This window comes from Sceloporus undulatus, unplaced genomic scaffold (genome assembly GCF_019175285.1).
Source record: "Sceloporus undulatus isolate JIND9_A2432 ecotype Alabama unplaced genomic scaffold, SceUnd_v1.1 scaffold_14, whole genome shotgun sequence".
NCBI classification, from domain to species: Eukaryota; Metazoa; Chordata; class Lepidosauria; order Squamata; family Phrynosomatidae; genus Sceloporus; species Sceloporus undulatus.
Genome location: NW_024802936.1, coordinates 2,076,197 through 2,095,287, shown reverse-complemented (window position 1 = coordinate 2,095,287; position 19,091 = coordinate 2,076,197). Strand labels below are relative to the sequence as shown.

The 19,091-nt window shown below is 38.5% G+C and overlaps 1 protein-coding gene across 2 annotated transcripts in view; it reads right to left on the bottom strand.

Moving 5' to 3' along the window:
* Positions 1 to 19,091, bottom strand: part of LOC121917290 (structural maintenance of chromosomes flexible hinge domain-containing protein 1-like) — a 138,301-nt gene that overhangs the window by 102,806 nt on the left and 16,404 nt on the right. For both annotated transcript variants that reach the window (XM_042443104.1, XM_042443106.1), the window contains exons 3-13: positions 18,480 to 18,641; positions 16,928 to 17,010; positions 16,702 to 16,832; positions 15,048 to 15,174; positions 11,677 to 11,796; positions 11,061 to 11,227; positions 7,455 to 7,548; positions 6,334 to 6,544; positions 5,528 to 5,666; positions 5,257 to 5,440; positions 1,614 to 1,811 (exon numbers count right to left, since the gene is read on the bottom strand). In XM_042443104.1, coding sequence (XP_042299038.1) covers positions 1,614 to 1,811; positions 5,257 to 5,440; positions 5,528 to 5,666; positions 6,334 to 6,544; positions 7,455 to 7,548; positions 11,061 to 11,227; positions 11,677 to 11,796; positions 15,048 to 15,174; positions 16,702 to 16,832; positions 16,928 to 17,010; positions 18,480 to 18,641 — 1,616 coding nt within the window. The remainder of the gene's footprint in view (positions 1 to 1,613; positions 1,812 to 5,256; positions 5,441 to 5,527; positions 5,667 to 6,333; positions 6,545 to 7,454; positions 7,549 to 11,060; positions 11,228 to 11,676; positions 11,797 to 15,047; positions 15,175 to 16,701; positions 16,833 to 16,927; positions 17,011 to 18,479; positions 18,642 to 19,091) is intronic.

The window sequence follows — 19,091 nt, the reverse complement described above, 5'->3', positions numbered from 1 at the left end:
TTTTACTTCTTCAGATGTAATAGACTGCTAAGCAGACTTTTATCAGATAACATGCTTACCCTGTGAATGGTATTATTTATTCCAAGGATTCTTGTGCTAATTGTTTGTGACCAGCACTAATACAGCTGCCCCTCCACACTCGCGGGGGTTAGGAGCTAAGGATGCTCAGGAAATGGAAAAAACGTGTATATATTACACTCCCCCACATGCATTATAAAGAGTCTTCCCCCACCAAGAACACCACCCATAACTCGCTTTGCAACCTTGAAACACATAGGCTCCTCCAGATTTCCAAAGTGCTTCCACTTTCAATCTGCAGTCACTGCTGCAGAGGACCCACCTTCTCTCCTCCCCCGCCTCCCTCCCAGCCAGACAAAAGCAACACCATATCTTCCCCACTTTTACAGACTTTGCATTCTCCTCATTTCCAAAGTCTTTCGACTTTGAATCTGATTTGCAGCCATCACCACTAAGGGAAGGTACAATGTTGTTTTTGTCTAGCCGGGACAGAAGCAGAGGATGGGAGAAAAGTTGGATCCTCCCAGGGGTGGCTGCAAACATCAGATTCAAAGGGAAGTTCTTGGAAATGAGGAGGATGCAAAGTCTGGCAAAGAAGGGGAATGTATAGTGTTGGTTTTGGCTGGCTGGCTGGCTGGCAGGAAGGAAGGGTGAGAAGGAGAGGGGTGAAGAGGTTGTAAGCAGCAGCTACAAATTCACAAATACTCAAAACTGCACATCTGAAACCCACAAATGTGGAGGGCCAACTGTAATATATTTTTTGTTTTTTTCCATTAATAATGAAGAAAAATTTACAATACATTTTTAGAAGTTTACAGAGAAATTTTTAAATTTTCAAAACAAAGAGTCAAACATAACTGCTTTCCTCATACCCGGCAGATCTTGGGAGCTGGTCTCAGGGAAATCCAACACTATCATGACACCTAATGAGTTCTTTTTTCATTACACCTCAAAACACCACTGAAACTACAATCCCTCTTCCCTACTGCTTTTTGGAACACCTTGCTTCATGAAGATATCTGAAGTTCTTGAAAGCTTACACATAATTTGGTTGGAAAGTATGACAAAAATATATATTTTGGAGTGATTGCACATTGTTTCATAACCACATTAATGGCATATTAATTTAGATTTATACATTATATAAAAATGTTTATCATTTGTAATTTTTGTGTTATACAGAACAATGATCCATTATATTATTAGTTCATGAATACTTCACGTAGCAAACATAACAAGATAAAATTTAACTGTACAGTGGTACCCCGGGTTACGAATTTAATTCGTTCCGCGGCACCATTCGTAACCCGAAAACCTTCGCAAGCCGAAAAAGCCATAGGCGCTAGCGCAGGAAAGCCGCGATTTCGTGCGAAAAAGCGCCGAAAAGCACCAAAAAAATTTTCGTAACCCGAAATAACCTTCGTAACCCGGAACAGTTTTTTTTCTATGGATTTTTTTCGTATCCCGGGAATTTCGTAAGGCGGTGCTTTCGTATCCCGGGGTACCACTGTATTAATCTTAACCCTTTTGACTATACCATCAGTACAATGAGCCATATTTTATGTATCTGTTTCTCCAACAAGTTATTAACTTACTAGCTGTCCAACTTTATACGTTTTTCCGTCCCATTCTATCGCTGAGTATGTAGCCCAGGGACGCTGCTTTCTTTTGGAAGTCACTTCAGGTCGCGTAACTATTTCTCTGAACAGAGTAAATTTTATTTGCTTGTCATATTTTTCATGGCATTCCTTGAGCCATAATGCAAATTCTTTGTCTATTTTCATTCTTTGCTCCTATGAAGAATTTTGTACACATATTACACATTAACTAGACTTCAGCATGTATATTTTCTGAAAGTTTGTTTTTGTATAACTTTTGTCATTATTGCAGAAGTAAATTACTTTTTCAAAAGTTTAAAATCACAAACATAAAATAATAATTTACTGATAACTCAGTTTTTTAGTCCTAGTCTTATAAACCACGATTTTACGTCTATCTGATCTTTCTTGAAAGGAATACAAAACAATTACGGACAGGCTTCATAATTGTAGATCTTTAGCTGGTCACCTTTGAACTCACACAAATGGGTTTATCTGCATTTGTGCAGTGCATCATTCAGAATCTTCTACAGTTATTACATTAGCTTTTTGACAGTAACTCTCTCCACCTTTTAGGCACCTTAGCAGTGCACCTCCCAAGTACACCCTTCAGTTCCATGGACACTGAACACCAGCATCCAAGGATCCAAAGGGAGGCAGGAGAAGACGAGAGGAGGATGGGCAGGGTTGTCTGAGTTTATAAATGACTACTTAAAAAACTTATGCATGCCACGTTTCCTTCTTTGTGGTCTCTGACTCACACTAAAGGGTGGCCTGCAGTCGTCTTCAGCTGCGCCGGATCAGGGCCCCGGCAACCACATGCTGTGGCTGATTTGGCCTTTCCAGGGAGTGATAGTTGGGACTTTACAGCACCCTGGGGCATGTGGATGCCCCACCCAAAATCTGCCCCCAGGCCTTAATGACCAGCCTGCGTAGGGCCTAACATGCTATTAACCATAGGAGGCTGCAGTGTCATGGCCCAAAAGAATGGTATAGACTCCTGGGTGTTATGTCACATAGAAAAACAACACAGCTCTCTCAAAAATGTGATCAGCTTTTGAGCTTGCATGCAGTCTATACTGAGAGATGAAGGTCAAAGGCTGTGACCCTGTAGCTGCTCTGCACAAGTCCTCCAGAGGTACACCGTACAAAAAACAGATGATGAGCCATAGCCCTAGTAGAATGGCTATGAACCGGAGGATCCTTCTTGGCCAGTTTATAAGCCAAGTGAATGGTGGAAACCACCAATTTCAGAAAGTGCTGACTCGAATAGGCAGTTTCTTAAAAATAGTCTCAGAGTTGTGGAACTTGGCAGTCCTATCCACAGAGACAACTAAGCCTTTTCTGATGTCCATGCAAATAACAGTCTGTTCTAAGTCTGTAGCAGTGTTCTGCATCAAAGCAGGCAATACGGTGTCCAGGTTGATGTGAAATAATGGCACCACCTTAGGTAAGGAAGAGAAGTCTGCTCTGAAGATGACCTTTTCCTGATGAAAACGTAAGGAGTCTTGTTCCATTCTGAGGCCATGAAAGTCTCCTGATGTCTTGCAAATGTAATGGCTACCAAGAAAGCTGTCTTCCAGGTAAGTAGATTATCACAAGATACCATGGGTTCAGAGGGCTTCCTGCAAAGCTGCAATAGTTCAAAAGCTGCACTAGTTCAAAACTGCATTGGGAAGTGAGTCCTGATATTGGAGGATGGAGATTCCTGTAATTTTAAGGAATTTCTTCACCAAAGAACTTCCTGATCAGCTGAAAGTTGGCTAAAGTGGCATATAGGTAAAACTTCACAGAAGAGAGGGAAAGGCCTCCATCATAAAGAGAAAGAAGGAATGTTGAGCCTGCCACTGAGATGACAAAAAGGACAGGAACTTTTTTCCACTTATAACTGTAAGAATGTTCAAATAATGTACTGCATTACTAATCTGCAATATTGATCTGTTTAATTGCTTCAGATAGAGATGTTATGGGAATACCTTCCAAGTGTTCACATCTCATGTGTCCATTGTGGATGGTGTGGAGGTCTGGTTGGTACAGAACACTGAGATGGTTGTCTCAAGACAGATGGAAAAGAGGTGTGAACCACAATAGCTTGGTCCACCACAGTGAGCATGCCTTGTTTCTCTAGATCTTTGATATCCAGTCATCAATGGATTAGGGGGAAAGAAGGGAAAGTGCAGACAACGGGAACTCCCCAGTGAAACAGGAAGGCATTGCTGTATGACTTCCTCCAATGAGTCCTGGAGCAAAACATCTTACACTGGTTGTGCTTGGAAGAGGCAAAAAGATGTACCTCCATTGTACTCCACTCTCATAGGACTAGTTGGAAAGCCTTTGATGGAGCATCCATTCATAGTACATGTGATGTTCTACTTGGAGCATATGTTAATATGTTCTTCTCCAGGAAGCTGAATTGCAGAAATTGAGATGCCTCTGTTGTGTTCCAGTTCCATAGTTCACCTTGTTTGTTCAAATAATACATTAGTGTACTGTTGTTGATAACAACCGGAACCACCCTGCCTCACAGGAGTGTTTCAAAAGTTTGAAATGCTTTCTCCCTTGCCAACATCTCGAGAGCATGGATGTGGAGTTTGCTCTCCTTGTGTTCGTAAAGCAAGGCCTTCAGTCTAGAATCCCAGTTTTAGCAGGTAGATGCAAGCTCCTACATTATGACTTTCATCAAAACACAAAAGGCATTTTGCGTGCTTATTCCATTCAGAAATCTTAGCACCACATATGGTGCACTTCTTAAAGGAGTTCCATGAGGACCTAAGTCAGTCTGAAAGAAGAATGGCCAAAACAAAACTAATGGGCTAAACCACTGGCTCCCAGACTTTGTTCCTCCAGGTGTTTTGTACTTCAGCTCCCACAAGCCTGGGTCAGCTTGGCCAGTAGTCAGAAATTCTGGGAGCTGAAGTCCAAAATGTCCGGAGAACTAAAGTTTGGGAACTACTAGAATAAACTGAAGAGTCACTGAAAAAAGAGCTGGAGAATAACAGAAAAATCCACCAAGCTAATTTGTAAACTGTTACAGGGAAGTCAAAAAACAATAAAAACCAAAAGTAACTAGAAAATATATCTCAACAATTTTTCTAATACTGCTGATGCAGGGGATGAAAATGAACTGAGCATTTAAGCAGGAAGGGTACTGCTTTGGTGCCTAGAGAGGTGGAGTGGGATTACAACCAAAATGCTTATATAATAAATAATAAATGGACTCTTTCCATCCATGGGGGCTCAGTTTCAGGGGAGGGAGGGGCTGTGGATAGGAAAACATGGACAATCTTGGCCCATATTATTCAATGGGTTGCAACATGTGCAAATTTGCTTGCATGCTCTGCCATTAAATGATATGGGGTATGGTAATTCATGGGTGGCTGAATCTGTGGATTGCTAGCTTGTCATTGTGGCGGGGCCACTATCCCTGTAGAAAGTTCTGAACAATGGATTGTGCAAGTGCGGATAACCCCTTTTGCTTAGTCATACAGACACCCTTAAATAGCAAATAAGTCCTGATACAATAAAGACATAATCTTCAAGAAATATGCCATTTTTGAAAAACAAGCAACATCTAATTCTTTCTATATATATTTTCTAAATGTACCAGAGCAGTTTTAGCAAGCTAATAAATAAATATTACCTGTCCATTGACGATTCTTGTAAAAAGTGTATTTTTGTCTTTTAACTTTAACTCCAAATCCATGAAAGTCAATTTGTTGGTGCTGACTTGAAATTTGTCATTTGTAAATAATACACCAGAAATTCTCTTGTAACATTCAATGGGGGTAAGCCCCCTCTTCTTGGGAAGAGCACACCACTCAAATCTTGAGGGGGGAAAATAATGTTTAGAAACTTCTAAAAATAAAATTTTAAAAGCATACGAATTACATATAGCACTGCCATATTCTTACTCTTCCACTGTTGTATATGGTATTAGTCTTCCATTCCAAAAACATTCAAAAATAGGTCTTTTGCCTCTGGCTCTCTTTTCTACTGCAAAACATTCTGCTTCATCATCTTCATCTTCTTCTTCATCATCATCTTTTACTCCTATATAAAAATGGAGTTTTAAATTTTGAAGGAATACCAACAAAGAAAACTGTTCTTCAAACTAAAATTCCCCCAAAAGACATACAATTTATTTAGAATTATGACTATCAGTAGTTGTTACTGGCCCACCATGGCACTACTTCTCCATGGCTGTGGGACTGCATGCTCTTGTGAAGCAAGCGGCTATGCTGACAGTAGCATTATTGCTGAGAGGTTCAGCAATAAGGTAACCAAATGCATAGCCAGAAACTACAGCATGTCATTCTCCAAAACTTGGGGGGGGGGGAGATACCCTCACAATGTGCACATTGGTTTAAATATACATGATTCATGACAGAAGAGAAAAATGATCTTGTTTTACAACAACAACAAAAGCACTGCTATTTCATATGCTAAGAAACCAATGATCAAAAACTGATAATCAGTATGTTAAGAATTATTTATGCTGCGAACAGTCTTGGTAGAGTATAAGTTAATAAATAACATCAAAATGAAATAAAATGAATTGGCACTATTTGAAAAAGTCTGCTTTATCCTTAAAATATGTTCTGTAACAGTAATACTATTCACTATAAAACCTAGAAAGGTTTGGAAACATCAGTTTATCAAATTTAGTCTTCATTATTTAAATATCAACAAGAGGCAATAAGAATGTCCCCCAACTTACTTGAAGGAAAGCAAGGATCTTCAGGGTAAGTTTCTTTATCATACAAGAAAGGATGATAACGTATAATTCCCTCTACTATACCATCTCCTTCAACATGAGCCTTGAACTCAAAACTATCCGCTGCTGTGTTTATATATAAGGTCTGCATATCATCTTTGATTTCTCTAAGATTCATAATCTTGGGTGTTTTCCCTTTTTCAAATATTGAAATCTAAAAGAAAAAGACATTATTTGCTTCACCTGTATATGCATTTTTCTTACTATATTTATCAACAGACTACAATGAAACATCAGTACCCTCTCTTAAATATTACTATTATTTTTTGAGAATTCACTTACATAGTGGGCGCTCCACATTCACGGGGGCTGGGGGGGACAGTGAAAAAAACTTTTTTAAAACTAAGAGAAATATATTTAAGAAGCTCTAGATCCTCCAGCACAACTCTATGGTCAACATTCAGCAGAAATTGACCACAGAATTGCACTGCAGGACCTACAAATGTGAAGAGGAGTGTTTTCTCTAGAAATCTCTAGGTCCTCCAGTGTGACTTTATGGCCAACTTCTGGCAGAGTTGTGCTGGAGCACCTAGAGATTCCTAGAAACAAATTAATCAAATCTGTAAAAACCTCAAAACCACACACGTGGAGGGACAACTGTATGTATTGTAACCATACTTCAGAATAGCATGATAAAATACTTTATCATTTTATATATTAATATTCAATGGGCTGGAGCCAGAAGTTGCTTTAGTTAGCAGAAAGACACATTTGCTCATTCAAGGAAAGTCTAATTTCCCCCAAGCGACACCGCCAACCTTGGCAAGCTATCAATCAAACCATATTGCACATTTATTTAGCCCTATTGATATGGTTTCCATTAAATAAAAGTACAAAAGAGAACAGCTTTATAAAAGAGGGGGGAAAACACCCTTATAATTTAAATATACATTATTCTTGAGGCTTCCATGCCCCTAAAGACTGGTTTATGGGCAGGGAGAGTGCTAAGTGGTGAAGCATGGAGGAAGAAGTGAAAATTCTAGTTCTTCTAGGAGAACATCATTTGTGAATTTATATTTCCAATCCAACACATTCATTTGTAATGGCACTCATCCTGTTCCTACCTCAATATCAATATTGTTGAAAGGTCTTCCCTCTTTCTTTGGCAAATTAGTTTCATTTCCTTTTGGACCATAGATATAGTAATGATATATGTGTCTGAAATATTAAGTTTGATTAGTATAGATTAAAAAATATAGACATGCACACCATAACATTCAAGCAAACAAGTAGTTTAAAGTAAAAAACTGACATGACATAACTAGAATCTGGAAGCATAAAAGCAGGGCTAAGTGTATTTTGCAATAATATATCTGTGTATGTGCAAGTCACCTGTTGATGTATGGCAACCCAATGAAACGCATAGTTTTTAAGTAAGGACTACTCAGAGGTGTTTTGACAGTGTCCACCTCTGAAATATATCCGCAATACTGGTACTCCTTGGGAGTCCCTCATCCAAGTATTAACCATGCCTTAGCTCCCAAGATCAGGCAGTTTCTGGATGTCTTCATGGTATTTAGGCTACAATAATATATACTTCCATGAAACTACAGGTAATACAACTTGCATGAAACAAGTTTGTGGTTGTAACTAGATAATGCCTCCAATCCTTATGGTGATTTTTTAAACATATTTTTATTTATATCCAGTATCAGCGAGAGAATTTGCATAAGGACAGGTTTCTTGCCTGTAACTATGGTTCAAGTGGTCATCTGTGAACTTACACAAATGCATTATCTATGCATGCATTATTCAGAACCTTCTAGAATAGTACATAAGCATTTTGGTGGTAGCTCTGGCCACTCCTTGTATACCTAATGGGCGTGCTTCCCACCTAATACCTCAGTTCCAGGGATGCTGAAGCAGTAGCCAAGGATCTAAGGAGAAGGCAGGACAAAATGAGGGGGTGGGATGGGCCATTGTGTTAGTTCACAGATGACTAATCAAAAGACTACAGTTACACTTGAGCAACTTTAAGAATGCACTTGTCCTTGTCCTGACAAATCTTGGCAATGACCCTCGTGATGAGGGGAAATGGATGAAAGGGTCCCCTCCAACTAAAAAGGAATGCTTCACCTACAGCTCTCCATTCCCTGAGGGCTCTGGAGAAGATACTACATTGCTTGTGAACAAGTCCATAGTGTGCCCCATTCTGTAATGACACTGCAGAAAACCCCTGGGTGTAGCTTCCACCTGTGATAGGATACTGCTGTCCATCCCAACTGGTAGGATGCCCTCTTCACTACATAAATAAATTACTGCTATCCAGATTCCTCATGGTTACTGAGGCGTCAGAGAATGATGCTGCATGACTGGTTGTTGGGCAAAGAAGCTGAAGATGAGGAGGAAATTTCTTTCCTATTTTTGAGATTGATCACCCCCTCTATTTTGACGCAATTGCTGTTCCATCTCTGATTTTGGCATAGGTGAAACTGGCAGAACAGGCTTATGTGGGATCACTGGTTGATCTGATTTCATTGATGGACAGTTGATATTTGGAGGATGGGTTGACTCCGAAGCATGTAGTGATGAATCCATGATTTCTCCATCTGAAGTTGTACCAACAAGCATAGGTTCTGGAGATGGAACAGGTGAATTCACCACAGGACTGTGTCCTCTGGTCAGATGAAGAAGAGGACTGAATGACAACAGGAGCCAATGTTTGAACCTCGGTCTCAGGTAACAGTGGTTGATCTGTCTATATCTGGTAAGCATGTTGAAACTGTTCTACCTCTCTCCGTTTTTTTCTTTTTCTTAAATGCTTCTTTGATTACAAGGTTGTTGGTCTGAACTAGTATCTCCTCCCAGTTCAAAGACTTTCCTGGTGTTAGTGGAACATGGGTCTGACCGATATGAGTGGAAACAGACTCTGTGATGGTCTCAAGAGAATGACTGGGTATCATCATAACTGTTGGTAGAGCTGCCAGTTCAGGGGTAGGACTTGCTTTAGTATGATATTTAGAGAAGTTGGTGGATGTCTCCATTAGAGAACACTTCAAAGATGCCTGTACTGAGGGGACTGAGGCTTATGGTAAAGATGGAACTTGAGATGATTTATGAAACTGAAGTGACAGAGGCAACAGCCTTGAGTGCTTTCTCCCACAGGAGTGCTTTTAATCTCAAATTCTTGTAAAGGCCTTGGAATTAGAGTAGGCACCAATATTACAGCCCTTCCCAAGACAAAGAAGACATTCCAAGTGACAGTCTTTTTGGAATATTTTGCCTCTGCAGGAGGTGCAGCATTTAAAAAATGTGGAAGAAGCCATACACTGGCCAAGGCTTTGACAAGCAGGAGTTCCATCCGCAGAAAGGACAACAAAGAAAGTAGTTACAAGCCTGGTCAAATCCAATAAGACAGTCTGATCAAGCAATGAACACAAATGCAATAGAATATCTGAAAATCCGTTAAAACAATTCAAGTCAGAAGCAAAATTGGACAGAGGAAAAGAATGTAGCTCAGAAGGCACCTAACTGATACTGCTGCTATGGCAGACAAAAAGGAACTAAGGTGTTAGGTGGGAAGTGTGTCCATTAGGTGTACAGGAAATGGGCAGGGCTACAGTAAAAATGCATACATAAATATTCCAGAAGGTTCTGAATGATGCACTGTGCAGGCACAGATAGTCCATTTGTAGAGTCACAGAGACCACGAAGAAGAACCAAGAAAGACTGGAAGAACCTGACATAATAGGAAAGAGCTTACTACATACCCCCTTATAGAAAAATAATGCACACATGTGTTTGGGCAGCCTACTAGTTCACTTCTCCCAAATTACAAAAACAGTGGTTGAAAGGATGTTCATGCATATTTTTCTTCTAGTTTCTAATCTTCTAATGTAATATCTTCTAGTTTCTAATGTAATATGCAACTTGTATGTTCTTGAGGAATTATTTGTGACAGGTTGAGTCCCCTTTATCTGAAATGCTTGGGACCAAAAGTGTTTTAGATTATGGAATATTTTTGGATTTTGGAATAATTGAATATATTTAATGAGGTATCTTGGAGATGGGACTCAATTGTAAACACAACATTCATCTGTTGGGCAAACCAGACCGGCATAATAACGGCAGCTTGGGGGTGGCGTGGGGGCATGATATTTAGATGATGCATGCCTCAATGCTGCCCCCAAGCTGGCGTCACGCTGCCTGCCCAATCAAAAACAGGCAGCGTTACAGTGCTCCAGCAGCGTGGCTTTTATACACTGCACGCCACAGGAAGACCAAAAAGGTGTTGCCTAAGCAGAAAGGACAGCTTTTTTTCCACCCCAAAAAGGAGCTGCTTTTTACTACTTCTTTTTGGGCCAGAAAAATGCTGGGTCGGGGCCATACTGTGCAGTTGCTGTGGCCCAGATCTGGCGCTCAAAGGGACTGCATCAAGCCACCCATTTAGAGCTGTCTGGACCAGCCTTATGTTTCATATACATCTTATACACATAGCCTGAAGGTAATTTTATACCATAGTTTTAATAATTTTGTGCATGAAACCAAGTTTGTATCCATTGAACCATCAGAAAGCCAAGGTGTCACTATCTCAGCTATCCGTGTGGACAATCCTTGATTTTGGAGTAGTTTTGAATACTGGATAAGGGAGACTCAACATCTATAAAGTTCTTTCTTTATAATCTGTAAATCAACAGCCTTTCAGGGGGGAAAAATAATGATCAACTCACGTCAGTTGTCTCATCCAAAGATGAAAATTATTTTTTAAGTAGTGCACATGTTCTGGCTGTACACCAGTAATAACCACTGCAGTGAAACCTGTTTTGTCTTTTTCTTCCATGATAAGATTGTGCAGAAATCGTTCATCATCGTTAACAATATGAGAAGAGTCACGTGGCTACGAGAAATATTTAAAAATAAAGTGAAATCATCTGATAAGAAATACTACTAGTTAATTTCAGTCAGCAAAGAATATAATAACAGGGATGTGGAACCTAATGGGATTTAACAAATTTGGGCAAAATTTACTCTTGAATTTGACTTTCCTGCCTACTTATCTGAAAAGAAAAACTAGTTATTACAATTAAAACACTGAGAATGGCTCAGACTTAATAGCTACTTCTATGCAGCAAGATGAATCTTTCAATTGTTTTAATATCACCAAACAAATTATTACATACTATTTACAACATTTCTCTAATGCCCCATAACCTGGGGTTCTCTGGATGGTTTACAACAAGCTAATATAAAAAGAACTAAAATGCAGGATAAAACCAAACTGTACAATCAATGGCACCATAAAACACAAACCAAAAAACTCAGATCACACCAAATTAATTACTATACCTTTCTGTTTCTAATGTAGCCGCTGTACACAGATTCTTTGTTTTTCTCTTTCTTTTCAAAATCTTCTTTAGAAAGAACAAGCTCATGAACATCCTGAGAACCTGCAGGTTTGCTGATCATCTGTTCAGTATGTCAAAAAGTTAATGCATCAGAACAAGCTCATATTTATGCTAGGTACAATTACAGTAGTGCACAGAGAGCAAGATACTTGGAATCACATCTACCCAAATTACACAGAAATCAAGTATGAACATCGCTTTATATTTACTCTAATGTAGCAATCACACCAGTACAATATTTTGTGGTGTATTAATAGTGCAAGACAAGGACTACCTTCTCCTGCCAGCAACTTAGGTAATAGCATGCAGAATATTCTCACTAATTAGCTCTATGCAGTTACCATCTAAGCATATTCACTCAACATGTGAGGAAGGAAGTGGACTAGCACTATTGCTGACTGAAAAAGATGTGGCAGAGAGCCACAGTATGGTTAGGACAACTCATTGACTAACTTGTCATGGGACTTCTCATGGATAAGCATTAAATGACCCTGCTGTTGTTACAGTCTAGACTCTATTCTGTAAAAACAGCAGGATAATAGCAGTTTAGACTCTAGACAAAACTCTTTAGTGCTCCATCTGTTGCTACCACAATATGAGAGATCATTTTTATTTTAATCACTTCCCCACTACTAAGCCACTTTCAATCTTTGCTACCATCATACTGCTAGTTTAGATAAGTATATCTAGACATAGAGCAGAACAAAGATCTTACAACAAGCATAGATTTTAAAACAAGTATTACCACATGAACTTCAGTGTATCAGTTGTTACTTCTATATTTGATACACTAACATGCTAATAATTGATAATAATGCTTTTTAACTGGTACTTATAATGGTACAGTGACTAAAATTCTACCACACAATGGAATAATTCCACCCCATTTAATACTCAAGTATGAGGTTGTTAGTCTCTACTTGCTCGACCTCAATTACTAACTTCTTCCTGCAGTTGGTCCAGCAACCAACCAACTCCCCAGTCCTAGCTCTTACCATTAAGCTGTCAACTCTCTTGAGACGTAATGACAATGGAAAGTACTGCCTTGAAAAATGCTTTCAGACTGTAATATTAGGGCCTGATGGTGAGCTTGTGCATCACTGAAAACTGACATGTCCATGAGTGAAATTTATTTTACTGAAAAATCTCCACACATTCCTGGGAGTGGTTATCATTTTTTTTGACAACATTTATAGATTATTTTCATAATGTATTTAGAAATTTTTGCCATCATCCATAGAGTAGTGTAGAATGACTTTAATATGTGTACCCACAAGACCAGTTATAGGTTCATGAATTAGTTTATTATGTGTATTTCTATTCTGTGTTATAAATGGATGAAATTCTACGCGAGGTCTGCATTTCTGTAATTGTGAGATCAACAGGTTGTTTACCTGAACATCCTTTGAAAATTTTGCTAGCATCCATAGACTGTGTCATAAGGAGGTGCAGTAGTTTACTATGTGTTTCTATGGTCAGCAGAAAAACTGCACAGTCTTTAAGGAGCCCTGGTGATGCAGTAGTTAAGTGCCAGTACTGCAGCCATTCACAGCGACAAGGCTGGAAGTTCAATCCCAGGCAGGGCTCCAGGCTCCACTCAGCCTTGCATCTTTCTGTAGGTTACTAAAATGAGTACCCAGCTTGTTGGGGGCAATTATCTTACACAGTGCAAACTGCTTAGGAAGTGCTTAAGTGCACTAATAAGAGAAATAAAAATGTACTTCATATTGCTCTTCGTCCTCTCTAAACAGTGGGCCCTCGGTATCCATGGGAGGGGGGGAGCCATGTGGCTGCACTACCATTAGGTAGAATGGGACTGGAGTCTCCCCTCCCTCCTTCTTTCACCTCTCCCCCCCTCCCTCTCTGTCTCGGCTTGACTTTGGGGGTGGAGTCTGCCACCCAGCCAGTCAGGGCCAGGGCTTGAGTCTCGGAGCCCTGTCCCCAGGCCTAGCACCTGGGATGGAGCCTCTGGGCTCCAAAACCCAAGCCCCATCCCTGGCACTCTCTGGCCAACAGGACTCCGGGGCTTGGCTGGAGGGTGCCAGCGCCAGAGGCGCTGTCCCAGGTGCTAGGAAGAAGGGAAGGAAGGGGAGAGAGGGGGAGGAAGGTAGAGGGAGTAAAGGGAGAGGCGAGGTACTTTTGTCCCCAATGGCGGTGCTTGCCATCCACGGATGCTCAAATCCGTGGATGGCAAGTCTGTGGATAAAGAGGGCCCACTGTACAAATCTTCTAGTTAAAACTAGTATAGTAATGACTTTCTGGCAATTAAAACACAGTAACAAAGTAAAAATCCAAAACATAGTGTTAGACAACAGTATAAAGAAGCTACATGAAACACTAATATTATATAGGGTTTCGGCAGCAAGAATGTTATTTGCAGCAAAATGGAAGGAGGAGAACTGCCCAACAATGGATGAATGGTTTATTAAACTTTATGAATTCATGGAGGCTGACAAATTAACTAAATTACTACAAGTGAAAACAATGGAAAGTGTTTGGAAAGATTGGGATCCATTTATTAAGTATTTAAAAGAATGTAAAAACTTAAGCTATTATTTGGGGCTAGAGTGATCCTTTGGTTTCTGTTGTTAATAAATTGAGAGATGATGGAATAATCATGCATATGAAGGAAAATGTCAAGAAAGCATATACATATTATTGATTTTGTATAAGAAACCCAAGACTAGGAAGTCCAGTAATTGTTCTAAAGTGTATTTGTTTATCTTAATTTGAGGTATAGAGATTCTTATAGAGGTGGAAATGGTAGGAAAGAGAAGTTATATTTTTAAGATTTCTTATGAGATGTTAAGTGTTTTGTATGTTTCTATTTGTTTTGTAAGTCTTTGTAGGTTGACTATATGTTTTTTATATTATTTTTGTATTGTATATTGTTTTTAAAGTTTTTTTAAAATTTATTTTAAAAAATTAAAAAAAAAACTGGTATAGTAATGACTCCGGGCAGTTAAAACACAGTAACAAAGTAAAAATCCAAAACAGATATTTGCCTCATCCAAATATACACTTTGATTCAAAGTGCTTTCTGTTTAATTCCTGTGGTTACGAATTATAAATAATGCCTGTTTATAATTTATTTCATTAATTTCTAGCTGACTTTTCTCCCATATGGAAGCCAAAGTGGCTGACAACATAACAGTAACAGTTAACACAAATACACACACACACAAGGCTTGTTTTCCAAAGATGCTCTGTGTGCAGTGCACAAGAGCAGAAATATGCCTAGCCCTGTTGCTGTTTTAAGTTAATTGAACATAATATACAAAATGTCTAAAACAAATATCCAATTTTACTTACTCTGGCAGATTGTCCAATAAAAAACACAGCTTGTTTACCACCAACCCCAAAATATGATATATCACTGTTTAAACTGCGAGGTACAATTGGAGGACGTACATATCCTGAATGATCACTAATGTCAAAACTGGATAAAAAGAAATATCAGTAAACGTTCAATATATAGTGGTTAGCAAAAATAAATAAACAAACATTAACAAAGAAAATAAAAGTTTCCTATTTGTGACAGTATCTATTCAAAGCATATAAAGTAATTATAATAAACACATCACTCAGATCCACTTTATATTTATAGAATGTCCAAAGATGTTTCATGCTGTCTACTAGAGTAGACACAGGAGACTGACAGCCTTGAGATGTTCCTAGTATGGTTTGCAAAGCTTTTCGGACTCCATTCACTTTCCCCTTCAGTCCAAATTACTAGCTGAGTGGTAGGGGTAGTGGTGGGCAACCTAGTTATTAGCAACACTAAGAGTATATCCATACTGCACAATTATAGCAGTGTCATTTCAAATGTCATTTTATAGTACTGTATTCTGGAATCTGTACTGGAGTTCTAGGGTATTCTTCTGTACTAAAGCACTAGAGCTGTCTGGCTGAGAACTAAGTATTTCCCAAAACTACATTTCTCAGGATTCCAGAGGATGGAGCCCATGCCCATTAAAGTGGTGCTAATGCAATATAACTGTGTAGTGTGAATTTACTTCACTGCTCAGCCCAGCAGTGGTATCTAGCTCTTTCTAGACTCTCAGCTTCTAGAAGGAGGAGCCTTTGCCTCTGCATCATTATTTGGCAACCTGCATAAGCTCTTCTTTGCAACAACACCTAGAGCTTAAGAGTGCACATGGATCTGGGGACATGAACTGGGCACTGTCTCTCTGTCTCACTATGCACACACACACACAAGAATGTGTGTCTGGGTATTTCTATGTATATATTTACATATGTATGTGTATGTGTGTATTTATACACACACACACACACACACACACACACACTATATTGGTGAGCTGTATATAAATATGCAATCACTAATGAAAAACAACTATATATTTCATTATTTACCAATTAGTCTTCCAGAAAGAACCCTATATGCTAACTCAAACAACTGACAAACTGAGTAAATGCTATAAAGTATAAGACACACTTAAATTATGAGATATCAAAAAGGAGTTACCTTGGCTTTTTATTTTTTGTTTTGATTTATAAACCTTTAAGAATCTAGTTCTTGACCTTTATTTGAAATGTATGCCCTAAACTGAGAAAGACTTACATAAGGCTTCATCTAATTTTGTGGGACTGTGTTTGTGCATCAAGAATATTAAACTACCCAAATATATTTCATTCCATACATTCTATCCTTTAGATTTTTCCTGTACAAAGATTTTTCCAGAACAACCATTCTCTTTTTTTTAATTTACTGTATTTAGGTTGCACACTTAGATAGGAGTAAGTTCCACTGGGGCACACTTCTCAGGAAACATTTTGGAATTGTGCTTCTACAAGCTTTCTTAGCTCTACTCTAGAAGTAGGAGTCAGAACTACATGAAATACATTATGTTATGATAATGAAGACTTCAGACAGCAAATTTTAAACACAGGGCAAATTAACCAATATTATGTTTCACTGTCACTGAAGGTAGAGCATCCTAACCTTTCCATATCACCTTGTCGTGTAAACTTTGACAATCGATACACAGCCCAGTTATTAAGTTGTTTAGAAGTCATGCCTCTTCCATTATCAACAACAGCAATAGCTGGCTTTCCCTGGGTATCATCGAACAACTATTGTGAAAAAGGAAGAAAAATGTATGACGTTACTACAATAAATTAAACCTACAAAATATTAGACATTAAACATCAAGCCTTAAGAGTCTTACCAGCTTTAACTGTATGCTCCGGACACCGGAATTTTGAGAAGTAGCTGACAGTGAGTTATCAATTAATTCTGCAAGAGCAAATGCTAAATAAAAAGAAAGTAAGTTTCTAAGAATTATCATTTACTACAAAAGTTATATAATCAAATATGCATTTGAAAGGCACAACAAGCTACAGAGTATTCCCATTCAAGTGAGGCTCTTGTATTTATGGATCCTTTCCAAATGAGCAAGAGGACAAATTTTCCAGGTGCTGTCACATGACTATGTTACCAGTAATGAGGGAAAATTCAACTCTCAAAAATGTTAAATCAAGCCTCTCCAAGCCATTAACATGTTTCTTCCCTAATAATACCTTGTAAACCTATTTAAGATTAAATCATAAAGAAAAAAGGCTATGAATCTTACACACAGAAAATAACATAAAGCATTTGATTTTCTAGAACATCCACAGGAATAAAAGTGGAAAGGATATGTTTTGGCACAGAGCATCAAAACTGCTACTGAGTTATGTCATCATATCTTTTTTACTATATGGAAAATAAGAACATATTTAAAGATGGATCCTGAATCTTACATAATAATAATTTTAATTGATATATTTTTACAATTTGCTTTATTGGTTTTTAATTTTATAATTTACTATGTTTTTATTTATATCTGTTTTTATAATATTTTGTGAATTATCTTGAGTTGCAATTCTGGAAGAAAGGTGAAACATGAATTTAATAATTTATCAATAAACATTTCTATCATACCTCCAAACTCCCAAATATGGGTAATCTGCACCTGAGTCAGGGAGATAACCCTCTTCCAACTCTATTATTCTATGATTCTCCCATTTTTAAGAATAGTTGAGTAGTAGGTTTATGAGTGGCTGTAAAAAAGCTTTTGACAGAAGCAGGTAGGAAGGTTACAGAAAAACCTTTCAAGTTATCAGCTTGAACATCCATAGGTCTGGGTGTCTCACTTTACCCCAGTGAATGGTGAGGCCCTGCTGAGTTAGTATGAGGAACTCCCCTTAAGACAGGTGGAGGAGAGACGTGAACCAGGGCTGTCTGGGCCACTACGGAATGATCAAGATGTATCATGACTTATCCTATCTGATCTTGGCTATCACTCTGGTGACAAGGGGAAATAGAGGAAAAGTGTATACGATGGGACCTCCTCAACGGAAGAGGAATGCATTACCTAGCAAGTCCATCCCAAGACGAGCCCTGGAACAGAAAATCTGGCATTGCATGTTCAGGGGCAAGGCAAAGAGACCTACGGCTGGTATGAAAGGAGTGGGATCAAAGTTTAACTACAGATGAAATCTGGAATTGAAGAAGGTTGTTGTTTCTTACTAGATATTCAGTGTGTATAGGTGAGTAAGCAACTTATTTAAGGGCATACGGAAAGGTTGTTCTATTAAACAGTATGTAGAAAGTAAATTTCTATTAAATCTGTTTTTTAAAACCTTAAAAAATTACTTTAATATAATAGCCATGTATTTGTCACCCTCATTTTCCATGTGCCATGCACATATTGTTCAGAGAACACCTGAAATACTTACGCAGAGGATTTTGTCCTTCACTAGCATAATACTCATACATTCCACTTTTCACAAGTGTGTCATAATGTGGAAGGAAATCAATACGTTCCTTTGTTGCTGAGGGGAGCAACTGATCAACAGAGTGAAGCAGGTAACAAGTCATCTTGTCCTTAACCATATCACCTACAGATATGAATAGATTAAAAAAGATTAAAAGAAAGAAATCAACTTAATTTTCTATACCAACTTTACGATTTCAAAATTAGTAAATTCTTATTTACATTTTAAAATGTGAATGTATAATTACTTATTGTATTTTCTTTCCTCAAAAGTATTAAAAGTTAAGCTACTTTACTAATAAGGTGCACCCATGCCAACCATAGACTTGCCAGAGATGCCAATTTGAGCTTCTGTGGCTGGCAAGCCCTGCCTTTTTAAATGGGTGTGTGTGCACACGGCAACATGCACCATTGAAAACAATGAATTTTTGAAAACATTTTTTTAATATCCATGGGGGAGGGGGAGTGTCAGTCTGGAACAGAGCCCCCATGGATAGCAAAGGACTACTGTATTACATAAAAATAACTTAACACTGCAGCCACATATGACAGGACCTCCTCTTCATATCACTAT